Source organism: Microcebus murinus, chromosome 3 (genome assembly GCF_040939455.1).
Source record: "Microcebus murinus isolate Inina chromosome 3, M.murinus_Inina_mat1.0, whole genome shotgun sequence".
NCBI classification, from domain to species: domain Eukaryota; kingdom Metazoa; phylum Chordata; class Mammalia; order Primates; family Cheirogaleidae; genus Microcebus; species Microcebus murinus.
The window spans coordinates 79,148,462-79,167,152 of NC_134106.1; the positions used below are offsets into that span (position 1 = coordinate 79,148,462).

Below are 18,691 nucleotides of genomic sequence, written 5' to 3' on the forward strand. Positions count from 1 at the left end.
ATTCCAAAGTGCTCTAACAACAATAGAAATCATAATAAGAGTAATATTTTGGAAGGTCATTTTCTGGGTCAGACTATACTACGACCTTTAGGGAGGGACTTGAGCATGTCCCTCCATGTCCCTCCATGCATGTCCCCCCCCCCCATGTAGCTCAGCTTTGAACACACCTGACCCAGGCTCCTGGCCGATGTCCTTCCATTCCTGAGGGCGCAGTGACCCCATGTGGCCATCTCCTGCCATAGCCACTTGCTGGGCATTGGGCTGTGACTATTTCTTCATCATTTAAACTATCAGATGGCGGTGTTTATTACAAGTTTTGCTTTCATGCCACCGAGGGGGAGAGGCAACAGAAGCACCTCTGACTAGAAGGAGGGGCTGAACGTGCAGGGAGAGTTTTCTCCTAGCACACTAGCCACGGTGGCCCTGGCGCTCAGAAAGTGCGCTGAGAGCACCCCCTGCAGGCATCGTTGGAGGGGCGTCAGGCCTCTGTGGGTTATCTGAGCTACACTCACATTTTATAAGCGAACGTGAAGGCCAAAGGGTTAAAAGGTCTCTCCTTAACACCACCTGGCTAATGTGAGTGAATCAATCAAGAATTGTTTACAGCTGCTACTAACATACGGGCTTAAACAAGGTAAGGTTTGTTTTTTTCTCTTGTAACCTCAAGTCCCTTAGAAGTAAGCGGTTCAGGGCTGCTACGATGGCCACCACAATGTCATGTGAGACCCCAACTCTGTCTTCTGCTTTATCAATCCTAAAGCATGGCTTTTATCCACAGGTTAACTCATGGTCACAATGTGTTGCTGGAAGCTCCACCCATCACTTCAGAGTCCCAGGTGGGAGAAAGAAAGAAGGGGTAAAGGTAAAAGGTCATTCATCAGAGCTGTAAGCTTCCCTTTCAAGAGCATTACCTGAGGTTTCACTCAGTAACTGCCCCTTTATCTTACTGGCCATGTCTGCCTGCAAGGGAGGCTTGGAACTGCAGTTTGGTAAGCTGGGCACATTCCTAAGAAGGAAGTAATGGATGAAGGTATAGACAACCGGAAGCCTCACACATAACAAGTGGGGACAGTAACCACCACTTCTTCAGAGCTTACTGTGTTCGCATGAATTCATCTACCCTCACAATAACCCTGCCAGGTAGAGTTTGTTACTCCCATCCCACAGGTGAGGAAAATGAGGCTTAGCGAGGTGGTGTCACCTGCACCACAGCTAGTGAGAGCTGGAAACAAAGTCTGAGCCTGGATCCCTCGATGAATCCCACAGGTATGGCACCCGGAATAGGGGCAGAAGCCCAGGACTCAGGCCCAGAGGCTACATGACAAAGCTGCTCCCTGGGCGTGGTTGAAGGAGTTCAGGAAATTTCACCCTGAAATGTGACTCCTTGCTATAAAGAATATTTTGGATTAAAGGCCATTTGTGATTAAAAAAAAAAATACAAAACACTGGAAGGGCTTTTCCTCTGTCTGCATAAACTGGACTGACCTCATCAAAAGATCAAAGGGGGCAAGTGACTTCCCTTCCTCTCCTGTTATCTCAATATATTGCAGGAAAGAAGATCACGAATGCAACCAGACCTGGCCCAAATCATTTAAAACACAATACCAGTCCCTCGGGTTAATTTAATTGGCAAAGAGAATCATTTGCAAGTTAATGTCTCCCCCATCCATCTGGCCCCCTTACACAGGACTACCTGTGCTCCACATTTCCCTGCCCCTCCAAAAAGACAGCTATAAAATATCTGAACTTCACTGGAATGTTGGGTGATCACTCTGATTCTCCCATGCACATAGTATTGGTATTAATAAATACACCTTTCTCTTATTAATCCGCCTTAATTGTAAATTGATCTGTCAGCGAACTTTCGGGGGTAAAGGACAAGTTTCCCCTCACCCCTCTGTGGCCACCATGGATTCTTAATTGCAAAGGAGAAACCAACATTAAACGTTCTTTCTTGGAGGGAGGGTGCCGGCGCCAGTGTGGCCACTGTTGGGAAGGGTTTGTGAGCAAGTTTGCCCACGGGCTCATTTCCCCCGACCCTTAATCCATTCTCTGGACCTGCTACTGCTTTGGTCGTCTCAAAGAGAAACCGTCCACGTGACTGTGAATCCCTGCGATTTGGGTTTAACAGCCATCAGTAAGCGATGATCAGCTTGTCATCCTTCCCCGTCTGTTGGGTGCTGGGCCCAGGTGATTTTTAAAAAATAATTTAAATGTCTAAAACAGATAAATCCTTTGGCTTTGTAGGAAGGTCTTTGCCTTCACAAAAGGCAACTCATTGCAGGGTTCCTGGAGGCCTCCAGTATTTTAAAGCCTAAAACGTTTTTAAGTCTTAACTACTAACTTGACAAAGAGGCCCGAGGACAGAGAAACGTAAAGCTGGATTGTGTGGCATCCTGCCGGCTGAAGAGCAACCGGGAATTATGACGCATACTCTGATATGGATCAGTGGGAAAGTGGCCTTGCGTTTGTCAGCAGGGGCTTCTGGCTGCCTCTCCTGCAAAGGGAAGCCCACCTCTGCCTAGGATTGTGACGACGAGGAGAAGTGTCTAGGCTGGGCCTGTGGAAGCACTCTGCTCCACAGTCTATCTGCCTGCGCTTTGTTCTCCTAAAGCCATTTGTTGTGGGATCTCAGCCAAGACCTGTCAGCGTCGCTGATACATCTTAAATCTTTGGAAACCCCTGGAACCCCCTGCCTGCGGCTCACACAAGCCGCTCCGGTCCGCTGCAGTACCGGGAAATGTCCAGCAGATGGCGCAGCACACACGGGCTCCCTTGCCCACCTCTCGTCCTTCAGCCGGGAGCTCGATCAAAATGGCATCTTCCCTCCTCCATCCCTTCTTCCGTTCCTCCTTCCCGTCCTCTCCCTCCTTTCTCTCTGTTCCTCCCTTTCTTCTTTTATTCATTTATTATCAAATAAAATGTGAGCTCTGTGCGAGATAATGGGGAGATGAATTAAGACAGCGTCCTGCCTTTGAGGAGCTGGGAGCGTATAAAAGAGAGAAGTAACAGATGATTGACATCCAGGAGCTGACCCAGGGTGCTAGGGGAGCAGCAGCATCTCAGCCTGTGCGTTCTGGAGTTAGACCCGACTTGCCTGTCTTCTGGTCCCGTTTCCCTACCTACTGCAACCTTTTGCAGGTGCTTTTAATCCCTCGAAGCCTCAGTCTCCTCATCTGTAAAATGGGAATAAAATAGGTCACCCTATGAAGTTTTCATAAAGTTGGTATAAAGGCATTAATATATCTAAAACACTTACCACACAAAAATTCCTTAAAATGTTATTGAAACGTATCCATTCTTGCATGCATTCATTTGTTCTATAGGTATGGTAACAGGGAATGACTTGGGGGTGAAAATGGCAAAAAGATATTTTCTGTCTCTTTAAAACTTCCCCCACTCTTTTTGCGAACTGAGGCCTGCATCCCCGCCTGGGCAGGGCAGGTGGTTGTGAGGGGCAGAGGAATGTCTTGTTTTTTGTGTTACAGCTGAACAGTCGGCTCCATCCCAGGCTCAGTGCCAGGCAGAGGTCTGGGTGGGCCTCCCAGGTGGGTGGAGGGCACAGGCTTTGTCTTTGGTAGAGATGGGATGGTTAGAATCATTAATGACAGTAGTCTAGAACTGAGGGCCCTCCCTTTTAAAGCTCTGTATTTCTGCTTGTGTACAGGAATTTGGATTTTGAGATAAGAGGCTATCATTTTCTTCCTTCTCCAGAAAATTAATAAACTTCTCTTTCTGCTCCTCAAACAACTTGTCCTCATTCTTCTGATTTGGCTTTGAGGACAAGTGCCAAGCTTTTGGTAACAGTATTTGTCGTATGACAGCCATGTGAGGAAGGACCAGCCTTGTTCCTATGGGAGGTAGGAGGATTTGCAGTTGAGGTTCAATAGCTTCTTGAACATCTTCCTCAGGGACAAAGTAAAAATCAGATTGGACTGAAAAGAGAAGAAAGCCACCCTGCTATTCATCCGACAGACTCAGATAGAGCCAGCTACGACGTCCACAGGGCTCGCCATTTCTCCCTCACTATTCTCTTTCAAGACCACCCTTGATGGAGGCTCCATGCAGCTGCCATCTGTTTTCAGCTCACACATTCACACCTAGCCCACTTGACCGTAAACTAAGCTTGGACTTTCTCTTCCTCCTTTGGTCACACAGAATTCCCCACATAGCCGTGGGTGTAGACTGGCAAGATGCACCGGTGCAAGCATGGTGGATGGCACAGGGGTCTGGGCCGCATGAGGTTTGCTGAGCCCTCTGGCCTTGCTTGTGCACGACTGTGGACGGACCACTCCCATCTCAAGATGGATTCCGGTTGGCCCACCCCACCTTCTGACTTGGCGGGCCTGCCACGGCCTAACCCACCATGGGCAGTGGTGGCTGCGTGGCCACTGTGCCCATGGCCAAGGGTTCTGTCTCCACCAGGGCGAGCAGCACACCAGCAGTCCTGTGATTCCCTATTATGTTTCTCCACAAATTCTGCACAGCTGCTGTTTCCACTGCATTATTTCACAAGGGTGGCTATAACCAAGAACCACAGACCGAACGGCTTAAACAACTGAAATCTATTTTCTTGCAGCTCTGGGGGCTAGATCAAGGTGTCACAGGGTCGGTCGCTTCAGAAGACTGTGAGGGAAGGTGTGTTTCAGGCCTCTCTCCTCTGTATACGTCCGTGTTCAAATGTCCTCCTTACAAGTACACCAGTGATAGTGGATTAAGGCTCATCCTGATGACCTCATTTTACCTTAATCAATACCTCTGCAAAGACTCTGTCTTCAAACGTGGTCACATTCTAAGGTTCTGGGATTTACGACTTCAGCATATGAACTCCTGGTGGGGGTTGGGGGGCAAAGACAATTCAGCCCCTGAGACCCCAGTGATACCAGCGCCACAGTCTGTCAGGTTACATGGCCCAAGTGTCTGTGCTCCATGCACCACAGCCTGGGCCTGGTGCACAGCCCTTTCCTGCTCTGGGCCCTACCCAAAGCCCCAAAGCTGGCAGTTTTTTGTTTTATCCAATATATAGGTTGGAGCAGTATTCCCGCATGTATAATATGCGGCCTCCCAAACCTAAGAGGCTAACAAGGTACTGTGCTTGTTTCGAGGTAGGTGATGCAAGATAATAATCTGTCCTTTGCCTTGAGCAGGGTGTCCTGAATGCCCCCCCCCCCAATCACTGGCTCTCTAAACTTTCACCGATGTGGCAAGGCCCTGAATCTTTGCAGGTTTAGCTCTCATCCTCTGGAGTGCAGGGGTTGTTACCTAGGCCTGCCTCGTGCCAGCACGCCTTGCCCGTACAGTTTTATGAGAAGGGCATCGGTGACGTAGTAGATTGATGTGAGGTTCTGCGGAACTTCCAGATGCTCCAGACCTCTTCAGACTATAAATTATGACACATGGCAGGTGGGTCAACATTAGCCCCAGGGCAAAACTATAAGCATATAAATTGTTTGCTTCACATGAAAGCAAAGTGCCTTTTTTCTGATTCGAAATGCATTTGCAAAATCCGCCTGTACACCATTTGCTTTGGTCCTTACTATGTCCTGGCAAAGATAAAACACCTGGCACGGCAGATAGCAATCTGGCCGATACTGGGTGAGTTTAGAGGAGTTTAACTCCCATTCCTCTAGGGTCTATCATGACCTTACAACCACCAGTGAAAAGGAGAAATGATGGGCCACCTCCACTGCATCCTTTAGATATTTACCAGTGAAACCCACTCCTGCCACTCCTCCTGCGATGTGATACTGTTTTTATTTACTATTGTGGCTGAGGGGAAGAGGAATGTTTCTGCTCCTCCCCACCGTGACAGATCTTACCTTTCAGGCCAAGGAGTACCCTAAAGTGTGTCTGATTACGTATTCAGGGACCAGAGAAATGACCGGGATCTTGGCCAGGGCTGCATTTGTCACATGGTCCTAACCTAATGGGGTACAATGATGACGGTTCGTGCCCCTGGAGAGCAGTATAGACTTGGGCCCTAAGAGTCCTTAAAATGCCCCGTGTTCCCTTCCTCCAGGGTACGGCTACCTGAGTGAACGGATGATGGTCTTTTGAAGGAGGACAGGGGGAAATCAGCTAGAATGTTGCAGGCCCTTCCTCCTAGGGAGCGGGTCTCTTCTCAGTCAGGGGATTTTGGCATGAAACCCGCTCAGACGTGGAAACTTAAAAAAGTGCATTTCCATTAGGGCGCCTCCTGACCACCACGCCTGGTTTCAGAGTTGTCTCATGTTTGGCTGAGATGGCCAATCCTTTATGCTATCCCTTTGATCAGTCGTGTGATGACAGAGAGAGAGACTGGAGTTCAGAAGCCACAAGCAACGAACACCCAGGAACGCCGGCCACCCCCACAAGCTGGAGGAGGACAAGGGAGACTTCCTCCTAGAGCCTTCGGAGGAAGCAAGGCCCTGCCGACACCTTGACACTGGACTTCCAACCTCCAGAACTGTGAGAGAATAAATTTCTATTGTTTTAAGCCACCAAGTCTGTGGTTACGTGTTAGTGCAGGCCTAGGATACTAACAGACACTAATACAATATCCTCTGCACTGAGTTGATCGAATTCCTCGACATTCCAGCCTGTGACTTGGGTGTGATTATTTAAGAAAGAACATTTATAACACTGTAAGTTTTATTTACTCCAAATATCACGTATTAGATATGCAATTCCAATTCATTAAAATGAACAGTACAAGAATACATGAGGTAAATATCACAACATTTAAGTGTGGCCTCACATATATGCTGCAAGAAATGCCAAATACTGTTATTACATCTTTAAACCTGACTTACAACTGGGAAGCATAAATAAGGCCAGATGAGTAATCGGTATTATATGAATGTGACAACACATTGCCTATCTCTAAATAGGTAAAAGCATGATTTTTTAAAATTCATCTACATTGACTGATTTGTTCAAGTCTGCTCTCCTAATTAAACAGAAAAAAAGACACATCAAATTCTTAATTGGTAAAATCATTTCACACATATAAAATTAAGATGCTAACACCACCACCTTTCACTAGCATGAAAGAACAATATATGAATAGAGTATACAGCTTTCCAATGTATCTATTAACAGTTTTGTTTTGTTTTTTCCAGAATTGACTAGAAAATCGTGTGTGGGGTAAACAGTATGAGAGATAAGTCGGTCACTGATCAAACTGTTCACAGTACAAAACTTGACAAAACTACTAAAAAGTTAAAACAGTTTGGTAAATAATGAAGCCCCCAATGCAATTTTTAAAAATGATCCCCAAAAAGCAAGAGGTTACAGAGAGAGATGTTCGCGTTGCAAACTCCACTTTCTTCCTGAAAGGCCACATTTGCCAATTCAGCCTCGTGGCTGCAAACTTCTTCGGCGTCTGCTCTTATCACTCAGGTTCAGTCTTCCTACCTATGGGGCTGCCATGACGCCCGGGGAGCCTCGCCAGCCTCTTGGGGGCCCTTCCAACAGTGTGTGACTGGGAGAACCTTCTTCTGCTGCAGGACCACAGGCGGGTGGTCCCGCTGCTGAGCGTCTGTGCACACAAAGGAGTGAGTGTTCCCGCAGGCCCAGGCCCACCCCTCTGCAGAGAAAAACCTATGCATTTGGAGAGTACAAATGAGCTTGTATTAATCATGCTTTTTAATAATCTATGAGGTTTTGACACCTTGGGGACCTTGCTAACTGGGGAGAAACTTGTCTTCCTGGGGCCAGCTAACTCTTAGAGACAGCAAAGGGCTTTCCTGGGAGCAAGACTTGCAAACCAACCAATCCACAGCTCCTCTGAACCTCTTCCTCTAGCTGGCTCTGACACCCCAGGAGGCAATATTCCTCCGCCCTAGTTGCCCACAGCCAGGTACCAGGCAGCTACGGACCACGCCTGGAGCCCACGACATTATTCAGACTAGCTAATCCCGAGCTGTATCCCAAGCTGTATGCTCTGCTTTGCCTTTGCCATGGAAACACAGGGAAGATGAGTCCCAGCGCTGCCCCTAATTCTGCCTCCTGGCCGACTCAGGAGCTTCCCCAGGTCCTGCTTGGCATGGCGCTGCCCTCTTCCCCAAAGATGTGAGTACTAAACCACTTTCAGTGGCTTAAGGGGAAGGGGCATTTCATTCCTAAACTCCCTGAGACCTGCACCCGAAGTTTCTCAGCTCACATGAGACTGTAAATCTCCCAGTGTGCTCAGGCACTCCCAAACATGCTGAGAGCTCCTCCTCAAAACTAAATTGTCACAAAATCAGAAAAACCCTAGATACAGGGGAAGAAAATGAAAGGTAACCAAACAGATTGTATATATATGTGTGTGTATATATGCATATAGAATATTTTAATATAAACACTAAATAATGTGTATGTACATATACAGCTACACTAAAACAAAGATCCATAGTTTGATAATATAAATCCAAAATTTGTATACCAAAAATGTATTTAATAAATTATATATAAAATATGCAATAAGATTTATATACAGAAAAGTTGATATGACCAAAAGATAAAAAGGCATGGATTGGTCTTTACACCTCTGCCTATGTTCTAAGTTAACTGTAGCATTTGCTAAAATGCACCAGTTGACAAAGCTTCACTGACTTAATCAACACTGGGGCTCAAAGGACAGTTGCACCTGGAGATCACACTAAATTTAAACATTGTACCCCCTATAATCTTAAAAAAAGGCAACTAAATATAAAATAGAAAAAACAAAACAAAAACTATATGTCTCTTTAACTATGCCTGCCTGAATTTCCTATACTCATAGATCCCCATGCCCTAAAATATCCCATATTGGACATAGATGCTCTAACATAATGAATAATAAATTAAAATTAAAGTAAGTCTTTGGCATTTACTAATTGGCTTGATAAAATGGCACTCCATGGACCACTCGTTAAAATAATTAATATGGCTCAATGTAAGTTAATATAGGAGCCTTCAAGGATTATTAAAACTTATTATACAAAACCTAATTAACAAAGGGGTGACTATCCCATAGCTTTTCCATTTAACAGCCCAATTCTGCCTGTTCGTAAACCTGGGAAACATAAAAGACCTCACAGTGGATCATGACCACCTCACTGCCATGGTCCCACCCATCAGGGCCCCCACACCCAATACTAAGTATTATTAACCCTTTGCACTTGCTTGCTTTTTTCCTCGATTCCTTTATTCTACTCGGGATTTAATTTTTTTAAATACCCCAGATTTTACAAAGCGCGGCAGTAGAATAAAAAACCGGATGTTTCTTTTCATGCAAAATTATTTATTTGGATTTTGTTATATTTCAAATTATTGATACATTCAAAGAGTAATTTTAATCTCTATATAATTTTTGCTAACCGTGTCGAGTCACACTTGGCATCCGAGTGCAAAGGGTTAAAATCACTAATTCTATTCAATCAGTGATTGCTAAATATTTTGCTCTTAAAGATTAGGCTATGTTCCATTCAGTGCCTGTTTCAACAGCCTCTCAGCTGCGGTTTGCCTCCACCTCTGAAGGGACACGATACACCTCTGCCAGCCACCCACAGGGGACCTCCACAGCTTTGGCAGGGCACACAATCCCTTCACACAAGGTCTCTGCCACATCCGCCTTCTCCAGGAGCACAGGTATGAGGTGACATTAATGATACCCTCCTCCAAGGACACTCCTTTGTCACACTCGTTAAGGACATACAAAAGCCCAACATCTTTCAGTACGTTTGGGGTTCTGATGGCAAGGTAGTCCTCATCTTCAAGTTTTACTTAATTTCACTGATCCTGCTGCTTACAAATCAGCTTGTTTTAAATGGGGCTCCCTCCAAATTAAAAAGAAAACAAGAAACAAACAAAAAAACCCTCTAAAATCTGACCAAATTAAGATCCCCGTACAGGCACTCCTGTTAGTGACCTCAGAGACGCCTTCATTAAAGAAATGTTGGCAACTTCTACTCAAGCCTTTGGGAGTTTCTGGATAGCTTAGGACAAACATAAGTTGCCCAAGGGCTTCAGATGCAAGAAGCCACCTTCTCAGCCTTGCACCCTACCCCATTCAAACACCACCCGGCGGGGCACCTACCAGGCTCCCCTAGACATGGAGGCTCTCCCAGACCCCCAGCATGCAACCCCCATTCTCAGCTGCCTGGTATGCTTTGTGCTGTGGAAATAGCACCTGGCAAGCGTGGCAAAGCTGCCGAGGCCTCCGTAACAAAGGATGGAGTCACACCTGGGCCCTTCAGTGTATTCCACCTGTGGGAAGGTCCCCCCCCCCATCCTTAGTCCCTTGATGGATGCCCTGATGCTGGAAGAGGTCACCACCCCATACCCCTTAGCTGCTGGGAGCCCCTGGACTAAGTGTGTGAACAGCAGTAAGAATCCGTAGACTGTATGGACGGCACTGGGGACCCTCATAAAAATGACGGACCTCAGTGGAGCTTGCTGCTTTCCATCCCTTGGCCAGGATGTCCTGATAAAAATCGGGATCCCCACCTCCCAATAACACATTTGACCAAATTCAGGCAGGTGAGTTAACACTGTATGCCCTGGTCAGCATATGCCCCAACTTCACATTTACTGCAAACTGTTGGGCCGTTGTCTAAGAGTTGCCCCTTTCAGGGTGAAAAAGGAATCTCTTGCCTTACAGATAACCAAACTATAAATCAAAGTCACGCATTTCCACACATACAGCCACATGCAAGGCCTTGCCAGGGCACTCCTAGTCCCTCTGAGTGGCAGACATTACCGGAAGTAACCAAGACACTTTTCACTGCTCAGAACACACAATGTTGGGCTCTTGGAAAGGCATTCACCGGAACTCTCATAACCCTGATGGCCTCAGATAACTGGTTTAATTAAGATATAATACACACTGGTCTCCTCAAACAATTCCATTTCAAATTCTGGTCTGCAAACAGACCCCTAAACAGGCCTCTCTCTGGCCCAAACCTTAAATCTTTTTTAATTTAGGACTCCTTGGTTGACTCATACCTTGAAAAAAACTCTAAAAAACGTTACCACAGCCCTTTTTTATATTTATATTTATATATATATATTATATATTAAATATATAGTATATATTTATAGGGCGATATGTCGTATTTTCTTGTATATAAAAACTCATCAAATATTAGGGCCTTTCATAGTATTTCCTGCTGTCTTTATAAATTTTGGATTTTGCCCCCATCCCATAAGGGCTGGAGTCCAGAGAAACAACACACACTCTCCTAGTGCTATTTGAACCTGAACTTCCACCAAGAACCAAGAACCAAAAACCAAAACCCTGTCAGGGGCAGCTGCACACACTGTGGTGTCTATTGATCTTGTGCCCACCTGTTTGCCGGCTTTCACTGGCTTCTAACCCAGAGGCCCAATCCCTCCAAGTAAGCCACTGTCTCAACCCAACACGGCAAATACTGAGACCTACATCAACACGAGTGGGGGCCCACTTAAAAAGGAGACCCCAAGTTTCACATCTCAGACAACATGGTCCCTGCCCAGAAGCTCCTGGCTGAAGATGACATGGTCCCAGCCACGACCTCGCCATGGGAGATGACCTTGCCTCTATCCTAGCAATGCCCATCAGCCACATCTCCTAAGGCACAAATTGGGCAGAGGACAGTCTGCTTTTCTTTGTTTGCTATCAGGGAGTCTACTATGTTTCCTGGCCTCACCAGCCGCTTAACCCTCAATCCTGGTAGACATCCTGCTCTGCCAAACTGTGGCCCCTATGCTCCCATGCCTAATGGGAAACCTAGCAGAGGTTATTACTATCAGCACTATTACTGTGTGCTGTTCTGAAAACTAATAGACATCACTGCTTTCCACAGGAGGCACCTGCCTCACAGCAGTCAGCTCCTTGGCCCCCTGGCGAGAGGTGCCCTGTTCCCATGCCCTCCTGCCCTGCATCTCCACACCTCTCCTTCCCTTTGCTGCACACGAATACACTGATCTTCACATACACTTTGCTATACTCTCATACCTCCCGGCAACATAACTGCTAGACCTGCCACCCCAACAAACACACCAAGATTTTATTATCAGACTCATATTTTTAACAGTTTAACAACTCCACCAAGCAATTGTTACAGATCCCCCAAAATCCAGACCTATGTTCTCAACCAATGCCATATGAAGGAGAAACTTCGTCATGGGCCAGACTAAAGGACTTCTTATATCTCTTTTTGTGTTCCTCCTTTCTGCTCACATAATAAAGTATCTTCTATGCTGTTATGCCCCACCCTTTAAATGCCTCCATTAGCATCACCCCCAAACTCTTTAATATGTCAAAACATCATAGGACCAATTGTATAAACCATGATTTTTATAGTTTATAATATTTTGACATCTTGGGGGCCTCACTGACTGAGGAGAGACTGCCCCTCCCAGGCAAGCCAGTTCTTAGAGACAGCGAAGGGCTTCCTGGGAGCATACCTTCCACCTGCAAACGAACTGACCAGAGCCTTACTCAGAGCCCCCCTCTTTCTTCCTGACTCTTATACCCCAGGAGGCAGTATCCCCCCTCTTCCTTAATCACCCAGGGCCAGGTACCAGACAGCCTGAGACCACCCTATAACTTATAGCCTGGAGACATTATTCAAACTAGACAATCCAAGCTGCTTCCCCAGCCCTGCCTTTCTTTCCCTGCAGAAATCCTAAAAAAGGATGCAGCCCGTTTTCTTCCCTTCCTGCTTCTGTCCGACTCCAGAGCTTCCCCACCTGGCCCTGCATGGCCTGCTGTGCCTCTGTTTCTAGGGGAAATGTCAGTAACAGCAAACTTTTCTGTCAATGACACTCACATCTCTGTGTCCTCACTCAGTCACCTTTATAAATCAAGACCTGGGTACAAATCAGCACTGCTGTCCTCAAGCTGGCTGAGTACAATGGTCGCATTTTAATTTCTTCATTATTTTGTGCTGCTGCAATATTCTAATATTCAGGTTCCCCTAAAAGCAGAGCCACTGCTAAAAGGGTATTTTATAGGATTCAGCAGTTGAGAGGAGAAAGTCAAGGTGAAGTCAAGGTGAGGAGTTGTACAGGTGAAAAGACCTTCTCCTAGGAGTCAGGAGTCGGTGCTCAGAAGGACGTGTCTCACCCCGGTAGAGAGGACGTGATGTTCTGCAACATGCAAGCTTCAGTCCTCTCCAAGCCTGGTGGGGTGGCTCACGCCACTGACCGCACCCATTCAGATCTAGCTTCCCTGGGAATTAGGTTTTGGGGAACAACAGAATCAGAACAAGGCTCTTAGGTAGGGATGGTTAAAGGGGAAGAACTCCCTTCTGCTGGCTGCCACTGTGATCCATGTTAAAAAAAATTGGGAGGTGGGGACCTTTTACCCTACCCCATAGCTTTATTTGGGAAAAATAAAACTTTGTGCTTTCAACAACAACAACAAAAACACCCACATTTATTTTCTTCTAATTTGCTATTATCTTCCTTCTTTACATCATTCACATTTCTTCTTTCTTATTTCATAGATAGCATCTAAATTTTAAGGAGTGGTATTTAACCAAGCAATTTAAGTGGTGGGGAAAAAAACAAGAGAGAGAAGCAGATGGGTACTTTTAAAAAGCAAATTAAAAATTTATAACAAATTCTACATAACATAGCTAGGTTAGGCAATGGAGTATTTTGATTGTAACTCCTGCCAATTTTCAAATAATTTTATGTTAAAATGATAGTATTATAGTTCTACCATCTATAAACTTTCATTGTTCCTTGATGATTTAAAAGTCCCATGGCAAGGCTGGACATATGTAAGAGTTGAGATACAATTTATTAAATGGTCTTGATGTTTTTGCTTTTTCTGGGGGAGTTAGAGAGAATAAAGGACTCATTTGTGATTATAAAAATGGAATAACACTGCAGAGTTTGGTATAAAAGTTAATTGGTTAAAAATTATTGTGGTTCCATGGGTAAGCCTTAAAAATTTAAATTACTTTCATTCGGAACTTTAGAAAATATGCTAACTTTTCAATTCTGAAGATGGGGGGACACGTAGATGAGATGCACTAAAACTGTCATGGGCTTTCAGAATGCCACTTTTTAGGATCTTACTTGCATTTCAAGGACATAGGTAGGTATGGAGAACGAATGGAGAAATACCTAACAGACTGTCTTGTTCTTCATGAAGAAAAATGATTGCCCCCCCCATACTGCTAGTCTTTTCTACTTTTATTCTGACGTAATTAGAGCATCACTGTTGGAAATGCTTTCAGTAAAATTAAACTCAATGCCTCGACTTTGAATGAGAGATTACATTATCTTCTAGGAAATCCTTAGAAATGGCATCTCCCTGACAGAAAAGAGGTTCAGAGGAGGAAGTAGACTGTTCTACTTTAGCAAGATGCATAGCAAACTGGAGTTTGGGTTTTTTTGTTTTTTTTTTTTTAAGTTTGTCAGAGGAGGCTTCCTTCCTAACATCACAGTGGGATACTATTACCTCAGTTTGACTTCCTGATAAATAATGCTATCCAAGTGCTCAGTAAGTGCCAGTCCACTCCTACTTTGCAATATACGGAGGTGGGATGCTGAGTGGAGAGGGAGGAAGTAATCACAGCTAATTCCCTTTGGTATCAAAACACAAAAGCTTGTGTTGCTCTCGTCCACATCATTATTGTGGTTCAGGCTTTTACATAAGAACTCTTCATAAGTATGAAGAGACTCAGAAGGAGGCAGACAGAATCAGAGGAAATAACTTCATGGCTCTGATTCCAAGAACCATGTGAGTTATGACATTTGAAGAGTGAGGAAGAGAAAGCGATAGCTCCCAAATGTTATACGAAACTCTGAGCATAATAACTTAACTTCAGAAAGCCTCCTGGAGAAACTGTGATCACACTGTGGTTATTTAGACACCTCCAAATGGAAATAGTAATTATCACGATTCAGATGTGGTATTAAGGTACGAAAAACAATTTTCCAAAAGGGAAAGACAGAGAATGGTCAATCTGTACCAATTTTCATAAATCACTTCTGGTAAGATCTTTTGGCATATTAGACACAGCTTTGTTTTCTTTTAAATGGTTAGGTTAGATTATAATGCCTAAGAAAATTGAATAATATTATTAATGCATAAACTAATAAAATCTCTTAGAAATCACTTGGCCAAACTGCCTTTAAACATCTCAAGATGAGATCTGAGATTCAAACTAAGTGAGGCACTTGAAACATTTAATTAGAGAAAATACTTTCAGATTATCTCTTTATAATTAAGTTATAGCAAGTGTAGTATTTTCTGACTCCCATATTGAAACTGAGTTTTAGCTACTGGAAACTCCTATGATAAAAAATTAATAATACAATTATAAAGTCTTTCTAATGAAATGCTTGATGGATTGACAAACGGTCAATATTGTGTATTAAGAAATTTTTTAAAAATTAAAAATCACATACCTTGAATGAATAAAGCAAAATTTGCAGTTGTGATTTGCTCTTTAGTTGTTGTCATACTTGAGTTAAGAATGTCCACCTTACAGATGAAGAAGCCACACTACATGCACCAGCTGGGCAGTCCAGAGAGAACACTTGAGCACCTCGGGCTTAGTCAGTCCAATCAGTATAACCAACGGGCATTAGAGGATGGAAGTTATATATATTGTTCTTTGACAGATAACATCTAGTCTGATCACTGTAAAACTTTCTTTCAAAAGAAATAAAGATAATTTTAGGCTGGTATTGAAGAAAATCTTGCTGAATATTTACATCCCATGCCAGCCTCCCTCTCCTTGTGTACTCCGGCGTATTTCCCTGGAATGGACAGACTGCCACTGCACGGCCGCTTTTAACAGCCTTATACATCAGTGGATGGATAACTAAACTGAAACTTACCCATGGGCCTCATCTCCAATGCAAATCCTGGTAGAAAAGATGACTGTTTTCTAAATGCTTAATATCCACTGAATCACAGACAAGAGTATGCTTCCAAAGAGTTCTTTGCAGTTGGTGGTTGTATGTTTGACACCCCAACGCATATAGTTTTAACACATTAACTGCCATGTGCGTTGTATTTAGCCCATGCTAGTTTTGAGCCTGGGGCCTCACAAAGCACATGTAACTCACACGTCTCTTCACCTTGGGAGCTGCGAGAACTATTTTTCAAGTTGCATATAACTCACGCACAGAAAGCAATAAAAAATAAATTATTCATTACATTAGAAAGGATCATTTTGTTTTCCAAGTTTTTGCTCTGTTTTCGTAATAAAACACCGTGGCCCTAAAGAAATTTTTTTTTTTTCTAACGTGGCAGTCAATGTGTTAATTCACTTTTGCTCGCTTTTTGTTTACTGAATGTGTGTAAATATATATATCCTCAAATTAACAATACTTCTCTCAGGTTTTTCTAAATCCAAGGTACACTTTCTTGTATTTTGACATTCATTTGATTATAACATGCAACTTACAACACCTGGGACTACCACACGTTAGACATTAAACACAGTTCCATCCAGCAGCTACTACTTCTGGGGCAAGGACTAATTTTGGCTCCTACACTGGACGATGGTTTGATTCTTCAATTTCACAGACAACTTCACAGTGACACACAAAGCCTAAGTGCATTTTCGGTTAGCCTGTACTCTAAGAAATCTACTTCCAGATAAAAATGTGGTTCCCCCACATTGTCTAGCCACTGAAGCATGCTGTTTCCATCTGGCACAGCCAAGATACTGAGAAGGGAATCCTTCCTTTTTGTGAAACCTGAACCACATGTAAACCATCTGCGGTGTCCCATGCTGTCCGTGAACTGAACTCCTGAAGCATCTGCTTCTAAGAGATTTTCTTAGGTTGTCTTCCAGCCATGGGCTCCATTCAAACTTCAGGCTAACCTTGTACAGCGTCAGATTCCACCAGACACAAACTTATATCTTCTGAGTAGAAGTCAATGTTTGGCAAATATTCCATTTTGTATCAACAAGCATTTTACAAAGCGCAATGAGTGGGATGGCTATTCGTCCATGCCTGGTACTCATCAAAGTACAACGAACCTTGACAGAGAGAAAAAAATCAATTATTTCTCTCCCTGGTATTAGCCAGCTCTTGCCGACTATTCATCTTACGTGTGATGATGACTAATATTCGCCGAATGGCAAGCAGACGCTCTTTCAGCGAGGTCATGCCGAGTATAGCCAGCTGAGCCTTGCGTTCCAGTGGTAACACTGCCAGGATCCACCAGGACCAGGCAGGGCCACTGGGATTACTCTGCAAAAGAAATGAAAGGAAAACAACATTAATCCATAAAATACAGGCCAGCTCCCCCATGTAGCCTTTTGTTTAACCAACAGACGTGTGAACAAGAAGTAAATGCCACCTTCTAATTTAGGGCTACTTCAGAATTCACTCAGTTCCCAAAATACATAGTTTACTTTTATGTTACCCATTTAAAAGCGGGCAAATTCACAAAATCATTCCCTGTGGAAGATGCTTTTCTTCACATGCTAGTAAAGGCCAAGGGTTTGCAAAGTAAAGCATCTTCCACGGAAGAATCTATGAATCAGTTGCCTCTGCTCTTTCAAGTCTTCAGTTAAGAGCATACGCCAGTCAGAAGAGAGGACCATAATTTACCTCCAACTTTCCAATGTTTTGTGCTATTGTTTTTTAAGTCTTATGCATGCTATAACTTTAGCATAATATCATAAAGACTAAAAGTATGTGTATAAGTTTGAGTGACATAATAAATCTCATAATAAAGTCAATGTGGCAAATGTGTACGTATTAAACATAGGTATCTATACATCTTACTGTATGTGGGAGTTATCAGGAATTATATACATAAGAATTAGTACCCTATTAAACAGCCTTTATTTCACATAATCAAATGGCACATCTGGATTGAGCTCTAAGTAGAAGCTGATCATATTCTCAGTATTCCTGGTACCATCATATCTAGGACTTCCTGCTTCCAGGGTCTTGGATTCTCCTCTGTTCCTACCCCAAAGGTATGTAAGGTACTGACTGGCGACTAGGGAGGGTGGACTCTGGAGTTGTCTTAGTTTAGAGTAAGGTAGACAATGCTGGAGGATTAGCAATGAGACCACAACCAAAACTCACAGGGGGGCCGGCCCAAGTCACTGTGAGGAGACACTGACCTGCCCTTCAGAGGGAGAGAGGCACAGGTGTTAGAGAAAACCGCTTTCTATACAGATGCATACTCTCCTTTGCCCTCCTCATCTTACACAGAGGGAACAATACTGAGTAGCATGCTTAACGGGCAGGACTGTGCATAGAGTATCTCCCGCACACCTAAAACCCCCTCTGTGGTCGGCAGGAAAATGGTCTGGCAAAAGATGGCCACACTCCAATTCCTGACACCTGTGAACACGGTGCCTTTTATGGCACAAGGACTTTGAAGACAGGACTAAGTTAAGGACCTTGAGATGGGAAGATTATCCCAGCGATCCCACTGTGATGCCATGGCTCCCTCGGGCTCTGGTCAGAGGGGGGTGTGACAGATGGCCAGAGAGACGTGACGCTGCAGGCTTTGATGGAGGGAGGGAGTCAGGAGCCAAAGAAGGCCACGAGCCTTTAGAAGCCTTAGAAGATGCAAGGAAACAGATTCTTCCCTACAATCTCTAGTTGGGAGCGCACCGTGCCATCACCTTGATCATAGTCCGGGGAGACCTGTGTCAGACTTCTGACCTACAGAACTGTGAGATAATAAATTTGTGTTGTTTTAAGCCACTATGTTGCAGCTGTCATAGAAAGCTAATACATCTACCAGTTGGAGATTAATTGG

At 44.3% G+C, this 18,691-nt stretch overlaps 1 protein-coding gene across 2 annotated transcripts in view; it reads right to left on the minus strand.

Annotated features, from left to right (window-relative positions):
- Positions 1-1,895: 1,895 nt before the first annotated feature.
- LONRF2 (LON peptidase N-terminal domain and ring finger 2) overlaps positions 1,896-18,691 on the minus strand; it is a 44,718-nt gene continuing 27,922 nt past the window's right edge. For both annotated transcript variants that reach the window (XM_076001035.1, XM_020286282.2), the window contains exon 12: positions 1,896-17,157. In XM_076001035.1, coding sequence (XP_075857150.1) covers positions 16,963-17,157 — 195 coding nt within the window. In that variant the 3' untranslated portion in view covers positions 1,896-16,962. The remainder of the gene's footprint in view (positions 17,158-18,691) is intronic.